General features: G+C 38.4%; 1 protein-coding gene across 2 annotated transcripts; it reads right to left on the reverse strand.

Annotated features, from left to right (window-relative positions):
- Positions 1–1097: 1097 nt before the first annotated feature.
- EFCAB1 (EF-hand calcium binding domain 1) lies at positions 1098–11146 on the reverse strand. Of its 2 annotated transcripts, XM_002930184.4 has the most exons (6): positions 10978–11146; positions 6703–6861; positions 6317–6421; positions 5108–5259; positions 4724–4828; positions 1098–2378 (listed from the first exon to the last, which is right to left on the reverse strand). In XM_002930184.4, the coding sequence occupies exons 1-6, from the start codon at positions 11033–11035 to the stop codon at positions 2319–2321; spliced, it is 639 nt and encodes a 212-aa protein (XP_002930230.1). In that variant the 5' UTR covers positions 11036–11146; the 3' UTR covers positions 1098–2318. The 2 variants fall into 2 exon arrangements, with proteins under 2 accessions (XP_002930230.1, XP_002930231.1); XM_002930185.4 differs by lacking the exon at positions 6703–6861.
- Positions 11147–13956: the final 2810 nt, after the last annotated feature.

Here is a 13956-nt window from a genome sequence, read left to right on the forward strand (position 1 = left end):
AACCCGGAAATCCAGATATAGTCACAGAAGGAAATGATTTGGGCAGATATGATGAGGAACAGCGGAAGAGGCGTGTTCTATAATATATGGGGAAGCTCTCGAACAGAGCTCATGAGTCTGTACAAACGTTATCTTAAGTTTCATTAAAATTATTTAGACTTTCCTAAAAAGGCTTTTTAGTTTTAACAATGCCAAGTAATAAAATAAGGTTATTCACATGGAAGTCCATTTTTACACAATCTACAATAAAAAGTTTAGGTACAGATGTATAAGATTAGTTCTTTAAATGATAACTTAAAACCATGGTCAATTATAGTCCACAACATCAGCAAAGAGGTGAAAAGAATGTGCACCACAGGGAAGGGGGAATCAGCATCCCATGCACCAGGCACAGCAAGCAGTCCTGGAGGGTAATCTGGCAACATGTGCTAGAAACCTCAAAGCTGGGCCTCTAACCAAACATTCACTTTTATAAAAACTTACCCTGATTAAGCAAGCAATGATGAAAATGAGAAGATTTATCTACAAGGACAGTTCACTCATTTGTAAATTTGGAAATTATTTGTAAAAGAAATGTGGTAACAACTGAAATGTCAATGACAGGGAAATGTTTTAAAAATGTCTGCTGTGGTGGAACGCCAGGTAGCCATTGCAAGTCAGGCTGTAGACAAATATGGTCTGAAAAAGTACCGTGAGATAGTGGTCCATAAAAAAAGCAGCTCACAAAAGAGCATTTTCAATGCGATCATCTAAAAAAAGTTATAGCTATACTTACAAATGCCTTAAGAAAGCCTGAAAGTATCTATATCAGAAATCAATGAACATTTAAATTTTAGTTTTTAATTTGCTAAACTTCCGAGTCTTCAGTGAACCTCTATTACTTTGTAATCAGAAAAATATAAATTTTAAAAATGAAAAGCATTGTGTTTCACTATTTATACCTACTCAAGACAGAAAAATTGTGTCAAAGTCCATCTACATAAGAACTTAAAATTTTAAGAAATAGACAGTAAAATACTTTTTATTTCATGGAATCATTTATTACATTTATTTGTAACAGTTCTTTTTTTTTTTTTTCACACAAGGTACTCTTTTGCTTAAACTTGACACATATGTAGTGGCAAAAGGAATTTAATGTCCCAAGTAGCCTCTGAATGTTTATATGTGGACAGAGGGGATATGTGCATAAAACTTCTCTCAGCTGCTTGCATGCATTTAAGAAAGGTAAACAGTAGCTATAGGAACCCAAGTAGGTCCCATCTTTCTCATGCTGCATCCAATGCCTACAGGCACCTGCTGGATGGTAGGAGGCAGAGATGAAGCACTTCTGTCTTCAGGACTTCAGTGCTGGTGGGACATGATGTGATGTGCTTCCTGTTAAGTAGTGCATGAGGGGATTCCAAGAGGTGGGGGATGACACTGAGGTGTACCCAGTCAGGGGGATGGGGACAAGTGGTGGGGCTGAGGTGGAGAGGCGGAGGGAGTCAAGGAAGACAGGGGCCTTTGTAGCAAACTGCAATGGGGTGGAGAGCATCAGAGTGACTCCAGGGATAGACTGAAAGCTGCGGCCACATCATCCATTATGTACAAAAACAGCACTTTCTTTCCCCTCTGCTCACCAAGAATTTGGATTTATTTTGTAGCACTTTGTACTTTTCCATCCACAGTGTTTACTCGGGGCCCATTCTGTGCACAGGACTGTGCTAACTGCTCTGATAGGCATAAAGGTGGGTGCGGGGACCCCTGCCCTCAGATGCCTAGTGTCTATGCAGATTATTCTGACAAAGCCTCAAACAGTAATATGCATTATACTGAAGTAGGTACGTGATGATTTCAGCTCTCAGAAAGTCCCTCAATGCCTAGCAGAGAGGTGTTGCTAAATGCTGTTGTTCTTCTTTTTTAGATGCTATCTTCATTATTTACTGCTCAAAGGAAATTCAGTAATTTCAATGATTTTTAAATGTATACCCAGTATTTTTCTGACACGAAGAATTTTGCCTCAGTAATTCATGATTATGTAATCTCTCTATTCATTTCATTAATACACGTTTTATGATAGTTAGATGCTTATAACAGATAGTCTATGTGGTAAAATATCTGGCAATGCGATCTTGTCTTGCCAAACCCAACATTTAATAAGGGACTTCCTGTCTTCCATTTATTTCACTTGCATCTTGTTGATTGATACATGTTGGTGAGCCCCATTCCCTACCCCAAACACACAATTCAACATTATATTTCTGAGCTAAGTAGAAAAAATAAGCAATACATATGAGCCTCTTTTTTACTCGCTTGAGACAACACAGACATTTAGGTATTCATATATCATTGAATTCATTTGGATCTTTGAATACTTGGGCTTCAAATTCCATATGAGTCTGTAAAAAAATGTGCTCAAATTAGTACAGACTTCCAAAGGTAAGAAAAACAAAATGCTCTGTATGTCTCCTTTATGTTTGAAGAGCCACAGGATAACTAAAGAGGAGTGGGGACCAAGAACTTGTGACACTCATGCATTTTCCACTCTGGGACCACAAAGATGAGCAACAGCACATGACATAGCTCTCTAGGAGCCTCCAGCCTGGTGGCTGGATGGCCGGAAACTGGGCTTAATTCACTATAGGGAAGGTAAGCACAGCAGGGCTCTGGAGTCCAGGAGGCCACGTGGTGTCACAGCCAGGCTAAAGCAGGAATGGAGATACTTCCTGGAGCTGAGAAGCTGCACTGAGAGCTGGGGTGGGGAAGGGATGTAGCCCAACAAGACAAGAAGCCTACGCTTGGGATTTATTAACAAGTAGGGTGTGGTGACCACAGCAAGAGCAGTTTCGGGGTATGCTGAAGAAGTCATGGTAGTGCAAGTCACAAATATAGACAATTCTCTCATGACATTTGACTGTGAAAAAAAAAACCATTGGACAGGAAATAGAAGTAATTTCTTACTTCTATTTGTGACTGGGTGTGGGATTAAGGAAAATTCTCGTCTTTCTTTCTTCCCTTTCTTCCCTTTCCCTTTCCTTTCCATTCTTTCCCATCCATGTGTTGAGACAGACAATATGTAAATGAGTAAATATATTCTATGCAATGATAAGAACTATGAAGAAGAAAAAGGCAGTGGTGAGGAGTGAAGGGCGAGGAGTAGTTAAGACGGTGGATGGCATCTGCACAGAGACTGAATGGAGGGAGGATCTGAGGCATGTGAGGGTCTGGGGACAGGATGCTAGACAGAGGCTACCCTAAGTGCAAAGGCACCTAGGGAGAACAGCAAGGTGGCTGGAATGGCTCCAGGGCAGAAACCTTCCATTGGGAAGACAGTAGGAGACCATGGTTGGAGAGAGAAAAGGAGGCCACTGAATAGACTTCAGACACACTGGGGGTTTCAGGCAAGGGGGGGGGCATGACAACATCTGTGTTTCCAAATATACTGGCTGTTGTGGAGGTTAGTCAGTAGGGGACAACAGTAGAAGCAAGAAAGCTAATGACCAAGACTGGGTGACTGGGTGGCAGCTTGATTTAGGTTGACCATCACAGATGTGTGGAAAAGAGGCTATATTCAAGGATATATTTTGAAGAAGTAGTTGATAGCGCTCTAAGAAGGAAATTAAGAATGACTTAGGTTTCTGACTAAAACTGAGTGTACAGGGGTGTCATTTATTGAGGCAGGGAAGATGGCGGGGAGCGATTTTTAGGGGAAAACCAAGAGTTTACTGAGATTATCTACTGGCATGTTGGAGATATCAGCTGGAGATATCGACTAGAGATTGGGAAGGTGGATAAGGCAGTATCTATACATCACGTCACTCCCCTGGCTTAAAATCTTCCAATTAATCCTCATGATCTTTAAGACAAAATCTAAGCTCAAACTCCGTTGGACTTGGGTCTTCTATGCATGTCCAGCCTCAACATCCATCTCATATCACACTGAATGCTCTTCTAACACAGTATTTATTTCTCTTTTGCCTCCCAATCCTCATGAATAGGCCATTCCCTTGCTTAGATTGCTCTTCTCCATTTTGACCTGGCTAACTATTGTAGCCTAACAACCCAGGTAAGCCTTCCTTGTCCCATCAGCCGTCACCTGTGATTCCATACAGCTGGATAAGATGCCCTCAACAATTGCAACACTCTACTACACATATCTCTATGGTCTTGAGCACCAGGAAATGCAGGGTACTCCATAATTGGTGACTGAACTTGGACAACTTATCTAAGCACTCTGAGCCTCAGTTTCCTCATCTATAAAATGAGGATTAATAGTACTACGTCCTCCATAAGATTGTTAGGGGGATTAAATGAAGTAATATGGGGGCAGTGCTTAAGAAAGACATTGCCTGTCATAGATGAAGCACTGAACAAGTCATTATTATTATTATAGTAATACTTATCACACTGTTGTGTAATTATTTTCACATTGGCTTTTCCCAGGAATATATTAGCCCTTGAATGCAGACATAGAACCTTTCATCTGTGTTTCTAGAACACATTATGCTTTAGTATTTTTTTCTTACAGGAATGAATGAGTTAATGAACGGGGAAAAAATACCATTAGGCTACAGCAGTATTATGAAATGAACCAGCAGTTCTTCAGCTGGCTTTCTCTACTTAGAAGTTATTCTCTGTAGGTGAATGTAATTCATCTGATCCTTCACTCACTAAACCAAGAAGTCCTGGGTTGTTGATCCTAGATTATATATTGGTCACTGTTCAGTGAAAGTAATATCGTTACCTTTGGATCCGGTAGACATGGTCCAAAAGCTTCCAGTAGAAGGGTCTCTTCTCTCACAGCCTGTTCATAGTCTGTGAAAGACAGCTTCCCATCATGGTCATGGTCCTAGGGGGTGACCAGCCATGCATAAGTCAACGTGTATAATGCTTATGCAAACACAAACCATCTTTTCATTGTCAAGTGTTGATAGAAGAAAGGTGTTGGAAAAATGAGAGACTAAATAATACAATTGAAAAGAGCTTTTAATATTATAATTAAAAAGCACAATATAGTGTTTTGTTTCACCAAGCAGTAAACTGATAGTTAACCAATATTTGAATTCTTATTTCTATCCCATTCTGGCCTATAAATTTCAATATAAAACTCTGAATTTCCCATATTTACCATTTTTTTAAGTGTTATTTCAACCAAATCTTTAATTCCTTCATCAGGGTCTTCTTCAGATGGCTGTTTGAGAAGGCTGTTCTTCAACATATGGAACATTTCCTCCTTTGAGATGAATCCATCACCATTCAAATCAAACACTTCAAAGCAATCTTTTAAAAAAATAACCAATTATGAATTTGATACTATGACTAGGAATATTTGCTCTGATAAAATGTTCAAGGCCAAGGTCTGCATTGTGGATGTTCATGTCAAGCCTGCAGGACTTAGTGCAATCTAATTTCTATAGTAAATGCTCAATGTACACTTGTTGAATATAGTCAACAACCCTTAGAAAATGACTTCTTACACTCACTCAGCTATGAATAAGCATGCCAACCATACAATGCATATAAAGCATACAATGATTTGACTGTTTCATCTTGAAATTCTTGGAAAACTGACTGAAATATGATCCTTAAACAGAGTTCATCAGAATGAATTAAGAATTAAGAATCAGAACACTCTAATTAATGTTCTCTACTTTGATGGTTAACAATTCAGGTAATGAAATATGTAAAATATTTAATACTTTAATACATAAATGCATATGTACATAGTTAGCATGTATAGTACCTGCTTACACAATCTTGGTTGGAATGAATTACTCCTCAGTCTCTTGATTTTCTTTGGTATTAACTTTTTTCAATATTTATTATTGACTTGAATTTGCTCCATAAAAGAGGTTAATGGGGATTCAAACCAACCAACCAAAAGACAAACCTATTTTACTGGCTGGGTTGGAAGACATGGACGTAAGTTCTTTAGATACATTAATCCTAATGTAAAAGCAATAGGGTAACCTGAAATCTTACATTTCATTTTTTTAAATAATTTTTTATTATGTTATGTTAGTCACCATACAGTATATTCTTAGTTTTTGATGTAAAGTTCCATGATTCATTATTTGTGTATAACACCCAGTGCACCATGCAATACGTGCCCTCCTTAATACCCATCACCAGCCTATCCCAATCCCTCACCCTCCTCCCCTCTGAAGCCCTCAGTTTGTTTCCCGAGTCCATAGTCTCTCATGCTTCATTCCCCCTTCTGATTACCCTCCCTTTCTTTATCCCTTTCTTCTCCTACCAATCTTCCTATTTCTTATTTTCCATAAATGAGTGAAACCATATGATAATTGTCTTTCTCTGCTTGACTTATTTCACTTACATTTCATTTTTTCTTCCAAAGTTCCTCGAAGAAATATTGATAATCCATAAATCCACTCTGATACGTTTACACAGCCATCGTTGTCCTTATCAAAACCTCGGAATACTAAGAGAGAAATAGAAATATTTTAGGTTTTTGGATATAAAGTAAGGAAAACCTAATTATTCAAGCTGGACTTTGTCCTTTTCTTAAATACACAGATTAGAGTGAGTAGAATCACCTTCCCTATGACCCTTCCCAATGAACACAGAAGTTAATTTTTTATATTCAAGTGAAATTGGGAATTCAGAACATTAAGCTTCCTACCAAGAATATATTCAAACTCCAAACATTTTTTTCCAGTTATGGCTGGATCTAGCCCATCTGAATATTGTATGTCTTCTTACCTCTGTCCATAATCATGTCATCTGTCATTCCAAATGTCATGTGCAGGATGTTTCGAAATGCATTACGATCTAGTCCAATAGTGATACCTTGCCACTCTGTTACTTCTCCCACCAAATTATAAAAAAGATTTATAAGACAGTTCACTTCAAATTTATTAACTGTGAAAAAATAAAATTAAGATATAACAAAAATGCATTTTACTCTTTAATTTCTAACTTAAAATTTGTGTTAATGAGTTTATGGACAGCATCAAGGCCATCAAATATTTAGTTTTCAACAAAAGACTATCTTGTTTTAAGATTCACAACCCATAATAGAGGATGACCACTACACAGAGGATTCTCCACTAAAATAAGAGAAACAGCTTTCCTTCCAAACAGGAGTTGAATATTAAATTCAGTCACATTTAGGAAGAAAAGAATATTAGCCAAGTTACCTGAATAATGATTATGGGGTCAGATGCTAAACTTTAAGGCAATAGAGGTGCAATTCAAAGTAAGCAAGGTAATACTTAATAATGGTAAATTTCCCCCAGCATTTTGATTATAGACATTTATGAGATTTACAACTTAACTTTCGCCTGGAAATAGATACCAGACTCCTGAACATTAGGCAAAAAATTTCACTTCACATCATCAGCCTTAGTCAAATCAGTAAGCTGGATATCAGAAAAAAAAGGTGACTTTTTTCCAATAAAGAAGCATTTAACCATATTATAGCACCCATTATGGTTCTTGTTGTACATGATGTGAAAATTAACACGCAAGGAGGGCACATATTGCATGGTGCACTGGGTGTTATACGCAAGTAATGAATCATGGAACTTTACATCAAAAACTAGGGATGTACTGTATGGTGACTAACATAACATAATACAAAATTATTAAAAAAACACACAAGTATTCAGTAGAATTTTGGAGAAAGGGAATGTTTATTTAAAATAGATACACAGACATGTATGCTCGTCCATACACATAAATGCATAAAAAGTGTTTTAAAAAAAGAAAAAAAAAGAGAGTTTATAAACCCTAAGCTAATTATTTGTGTTCCAATTCCCATTTGAGGTATGTAGGTGGAAGCATTATTGCCTGCCATAAAAGTGAGTTTAAATATGAAGCATAGGTGGAGGATGAGAAAGGTTTTATTTCAAAACAAAACAAAATTACAGTTCAGTACTTCTAAAAACAAGGATGAAACATGTGCATTTAAAGGGTGAATTGTTTTGTTTTGCTTTTTGGTTTAAATAAATGAATTTTAAAAATTGGGGGAAAAAAGAAAATGATTATATTGCAGAAAAAAATAAAATAAAGGAAGACACCAGATAGGAATGGAGAAATCATGCCTCATCTACAAGTCAGCACAGGTTTGAGTGGGAGATCTGGTTTGGGGTGACACAATTTAGGAGGAACACTGAAAATTTGAGGAAATAAATGATTTGGTTAAAAAACTGGTTAAATAGTAGAAAAGAATATAATGGTTATAATTTAAAAAAAACCTCTTAGTTGCTGTGGAAAATAGCATGTCAGTTCTTCAAAAAAAAATTAAACATAGAAATAATATGTAATCCAGTGATTCCACTTCTGGGTATATACTTGAAAGAATTGAAAGCAGGGACTCAGATGTTCATAGCAATGTTATTCACAATAGCCTTAGATGTGAAAGCAAACTAAGTGTCCATCAGTGGATGAATGGATAAATAACATGCAATGTATACATACAATGGAATATGATTCAGCCTTGAAAAGGAAGGAAATTTTGAACCACGCTACAAGGTGGATAAACCTTGAAGACATTCTGCTGAGTGAAATAAGTCAGATATAAAAGGACAAATATTGTATGATTTCACTTATATGATGTACCTAGAGTGGTCCAGTTCACAGACACAGAAAGTAGAATGGTGGTTGTCAGGGTCTGGCGAAGGGGGAAATGAGTCATAGTTAAATAGGTAGTTTCAGTTGGGAAAGATGAAAAAGTTCTGGAGATGGATGGTGGTAATGGCTGCACAATAATGTGAATGTATTTAATGCCATAGAGTTGTACACTTAAAATGGTAAATTTTATGTTATATATATTTAACCACACATACAAAAAACAAAAGAGCTACTACTGGTTGGAGAAGAAAAGCCTGCATGAAGAATAATGTTCATGTATATGAAATGTTTGCAGAGGGGATGTTGATTAGCCATTTTTCCATCTTGGCTAAAATAAAAAGTAAAGAATATTACCTTAATTTATTACCCAAAGGATCCAAGATTAGCTATAAGAAAATTTTTCTTGTTGAAATGTTTCTTAAATTCCAGAATAAAATACTAAATGAAATTAAGGGAAATTCAAGAACAGATTTTCATCTTTTTGGATTGGTCTAAATGTGTTCTGCATATCATATCTGTAGAATGGTAGATTAGCTGGGCAATCACTTAAGATTTTTTTTTTCTCTGATTCTACAGAATTTATCCATTTCATCCTGGTGGGATTATCATATAGCAACTAAAAGGAAATTTGACTTTAGGGGAAAGGTTCTCTGTTTAAATAAGTTTTTAATTATAATGTCCATGACTTATAAATATTTCTAAAGAATTTAACTAATAATTTTCAAGGTTTTTAAGGCCCACTTTAAAAACTTGATGTAAGGACAAAAATCAAAAGAATTAAGTATTTTTCCTGCCAGGTTTTCATTTACCTTTTAATACATTCACCTTTTGATTGTTCACAGAATGAGTGTTTGCAATACATTGCATACTTACTGAACAGGAACTAAATCAAATTCAGCATTGTGTATATCATTATTGCATTGCTTTTAAAAATGTTCAGTAGGTGTTTTAAGAAGATCTGGTCTTTTCCTTGAAATAGAATTATTTTTTTAATTTTTTAAATTTTTAAAAAATATTTTATTTATTTATTTGACAAACAGAGAGACAGCCAGCAAGAGAGGGAACACAAGCAGGGAGAGTGGGAGAGGAAGAAGCAGGCTCCCAGCAGAGGAGCCTGACATGGGGCTCGATCCCAGGACTCTGGGATTGCGCCCTGAGCCGAAGGCAGACGCTTAATGGCTGAGCCACCCAGCGCCCTGAAATAGAATTATTTTGAGAAAAACAACAACAGAACAAACTCGCACCACATTATAATAACCATAATAATACCTTAAATTATAGGGTGGCTTTTTTCTCTAAGAAGTTTCAGATGTTTATGCACACCATAACTTATTTACAGTGCCACTTCACTGAGGGAGCACATCTCACCACTTAGTATATTAGATACTAAATACAACTAGAAGGCACTAGATCCTATAAGCTCTAGAACTACAATAAACCTATTCCTCCTTTGCACAATGGGGGTGGTACTGGGATTATGGCTCTTCCTATTTTCTCAAGTGGCCTTTAGTTTTGCAATCAGCAACAATTTATAAGCTTGCTCATCAGACAGTATCTTTCTCATTCTAAACCACATTCATAGCGTCCTTCCCCAAGTACAGTTCTGTTTTTCAGTCTGAATACAATTCCAAAGTTACCTATGAAATTCTAAGACCATGTTCTAGAATGTGAGACTGGAGCAGATATCTTTAGTAAGTGCTCATTTTGTCACACCTGCAAAGTCTCCTTTTCCTCGAAACCCCACCAGCAACTGCAAAGTCCAAGTCTGGAGTTGGGAGCAGATTCTTTGCTGTGTGTTTAGCTTTGTGGATCTCTTTAGTCTCCAGACGCATTTTCTTGCTCTGAGATACAGGTGTTTGTGCCTTTTCAACTCATCTTTTCTAAGGATGTTCAGCTATTGATAACCATTTTTTCCCTTATGGGTCTCCTGGTAAGTTTTCAGAACTTCAACCCTACCAGTTTATTGGCACTACAGAGAGCTAGGAAGCAGATGTATGTTGCTTATGCTAGTTTTCTTGAGTCTGGTGGTTTTCAATACATATTTGACACCTGTGTCTGAGGCTAAAAGCACACATGTCGTGTCAGTATATAAATAACGTTTCTACAATGGAAAGGTGAGTTAAGAAGAGAGTTTGAGAATAAAGTGTGCATGTGTGGGAGTGTGGTATTATGCCTGGGCACCTACACTGGTCCTTAAGATCACGGGCAAGCATGGGTACCTGGCCCAAGGAACTACCATCAAGGAATTCCCTTCCAGACTTCTCTTTAGGGGACGTAAAGGCGGCTCCACGGGCACTCAGAGCGGAGGTGGGAAGCAGGCTGAGCAGCGGACCTAGTTAGTATCAGGCAGAATACAAGCCCTTCCAGGAACTTCTGCTCCTCAAGCCCTTGGTTCTTACTTACAGTGCTTGCAGTTTTTAGTTAAGGTGTCTGTCAACTTCTGCAGCTTCTTGCGGTTCATGCCGGCGGTCTGGAATTGGGCCGCGGCAGGTGTCTAGGGGCGCGCGGCTAACGGGACCCGTGCTTGTCCTGGGCCTGGGGCAGCTGGGCCAACTCTCCCCAACCCGGAGCGCGCGCGGCCCTAACTCACAGAGTGGCCATGGCAACGCCTCAGCCGGCTGCCGATTGGCTTCCGGGCGTGCGCGGGCTGTGTGCGCGGCCCTAACACACAACGTGGCCATGGCAACGCCTAGGCCAGCCACCTATTGGCTCCTGGGTCTGGGCGCGCTGTCCCTCTTGGAGGATCCCCGTCAGGTAGTTGCGGTCAGGTAGTTGCGGACTGTGCTCTGATTGCTGAGGTTGGAGTTTTAGTTTTGTTGCTGTCTTTTGGGTTCACAGCCCCTTTGATGGATTGCACTGTGAATTGAGATCTAAAAATATGTTGTGCACGCTGCGTGAGAGATATTTTGGATGGTGAGCCTCGCATCAAGCGAGGCTTAAGGTCTTTAGGGAGACCTGAGGGAACTTGGAGGAGCTTCAGGAATTAGCAGCTGTGTTATCCCAACGTTGTTTTGTGGGGTGTAAGAGGGTGAGGAGCTTGCCCGTAAAGCTGAGCCACAATTTTGGTTGTCAGTGTTTTTGCTATGATGCCTGGAGGTAGCCTGAAACAAGATATCTTCAAATTTTAGTGATCTTACTGGAAGCGAAAGTAACTTGGAATAGTTCTTCTCCTCACCTTCCTTCATTCTTGGAATGGAAGTGGAGGTTGTTGGTGAATCTGGGAAAAGCCATCGGCAATGTTAAGCCAGTTAAAGAGGCAGCCTCCCAAGAAGACAGGTTGACAGCTGCCACTTGTCTGTGGGGTACAAACCAACCTTACTTTTCTGAAAAATATCCCAGTAAAATTGGTCTTTTACTTATTTGAAAGACAGGTTTTGTGTCTTTTAATGTAGGAGGACTTTCTTCTCTTAACCACAGATGGGACACCCTCTTTGAATTAAGATAGCAATAAAATGGGTCAGCTTAGCCAGAAGCACAAAACCTACAGTATTCTCCAGTGTGTCTACCTATTTGTTTTACGTAAGTGGGGGAAATACCTTTGAAAGCAAATTATTTCAGGGACACTTGGACGGCTCAGTCAGTTGAGGGCCGACTCTTGGTTTCAGGTCAAGTTGTGATTTCAGGGTCTTGGGATGGGGGCCTGCATTGGCTCCAGGCTCAGTGGGGAGTCTGCTTATCCTTCTCCCTCTGCCTGTGCCCCCACTCATGCTCTCTCTCTCATAAATAAATAAATAAACAAATTATTTCATAGTATACATACTGTCATTGTTAGGCTGAAAGCAGAAAAATTCTGCCAATCATTCTACAATCCAGAATGAAATAGTTCCAATGTTGCGGTCTCCGATTTTCTCTCCTTGTTTCATTTGTTTGTTAAATGAAGGTTTGGGATGCTGTTTGAAACCAGAGTCAAGAATGCTTGGTGAAGACAGGGACTGTGTTATCCTAAAGCAAATTCTCTGAGAACAGTTAACCAATAATATGAAATGATAGTGATTATGAGTTTGCAACTGTTCTCTGGTTACATAGTATTCCTGTATGTCTTCTTGTCCAACAGCTGTGACACTTCTAATCAGATTGTAGAGAAAAAATGGAAAGAACTAGACATTCTAATTACACTCAACTGTGAACCTCTAGTGGCTTTTGTTCAATGTAGCAAATACTTCATTTATAGAGATCATTGCAGGACCCATTTTAAAAGACAAGAAGCCAGAAGAGAGGCTGTCAGCAGTAAGTAAGAGAAGCCATGGGCCCCACCTGTCTTGTGCTAGTTGGTCTGTTGAAAACCATGTATTACAACATGGATGAAACTTGAAAACATTATGGTAAGTCAAAGGAACCAGTCACAAAAGACCACATACTCGTATTCTATTCATATGAAAGTCTAGAATAAGGAAATCAACATATAGAGAAAATTGATTATTTGTTTCTCAGGGCTGAGGTGAGGTGGGGAGGATGCATAGCAGGGTAATAGCTAAACTGTATGGCATTTCTTTTTGAGGTAATGAAAATATAAATTTGACTGTCGTGATGGTTGCACATATCTGTGAATATACTCAAAACCATTTAATTGTACACTTTAAATGGGTGAGTTACACGATATAGTACCTATATCTCAATAAAGCTGCTAAAAATTGAAAAAACAAACAAGGAAACAAACAAAAAAAAACCCATGTATTAAGTGTTCTGATAGATGCCCTGCTGGCATGTCTTAGAGAGCAGGTCTCCACTAATGGGGAGCACTCTGATGGGCGTGTCCAGGTGTTTTTACAGACATCATACACTGGGAGCTTGTTGGTGAGCATGGATGGGTGAGTTAATCAGTTCTTACTTCATAAGCTTAGACTTAGGACCCATCAGCCATCTTCCCTTAAAGTAAAAAAAAAAAAAAATGATATAAGGACAATACCACAAAAGGTTGAGGTTAAAAGAGTTGAATCTGTTTTACTAGGCAAAAATTCTTTAACCTGCTAAGAACACTTTGTGAAGTACTCTTCTCTCATTTCTCCCCTTCCCCAAGTTCTTTCTTCCATGCTGTTCTTCTAGTGAAAAATTTCCGTGCATTCCGAAGAAGAAGAAACTTATTTCTCTAAGACAGCAGACAAGGTATTTGTTAGGGGAGTGTTTTGTCAACATATTGGAAAACTTCAGTGCATTCATCACATTCTTGTGAAGTTTCTGAACTTAATATTTTTAGACTTTAGCAAAAAGCTGTGGGCATGATAGGGTCAGTTAATCACATTTCAAAGCAAATTGACATTCCTATTTGTAGTTTTTAGTTGCTTGTGTTGAGTAGACACAGGATCACTTCCCTTCCTCATGGGTGTTTTCAGAGTAAGGCAATTGAACCTGAACAGTTACCTCATATCAAATCAATCAATAACA

This window comes from Ailuropoda melanoleuca, unplaced genomic scaffold, assembly GCF_002007445.2.
Source record: "Ailuropoda melanoleuca isolate Jingjing unplaced genomic scaffold, ASM200744v2 unplaced-scaffold11384, whole genome shotgun sequence".
NCBI classification, from domain to species: domain Eukaryota; kingdom Metazoa; phylum Chordata; class Mammalia; order Carnivora; family Ursidae; genus Ailuropoda; species Ailuropoda melanoleuca.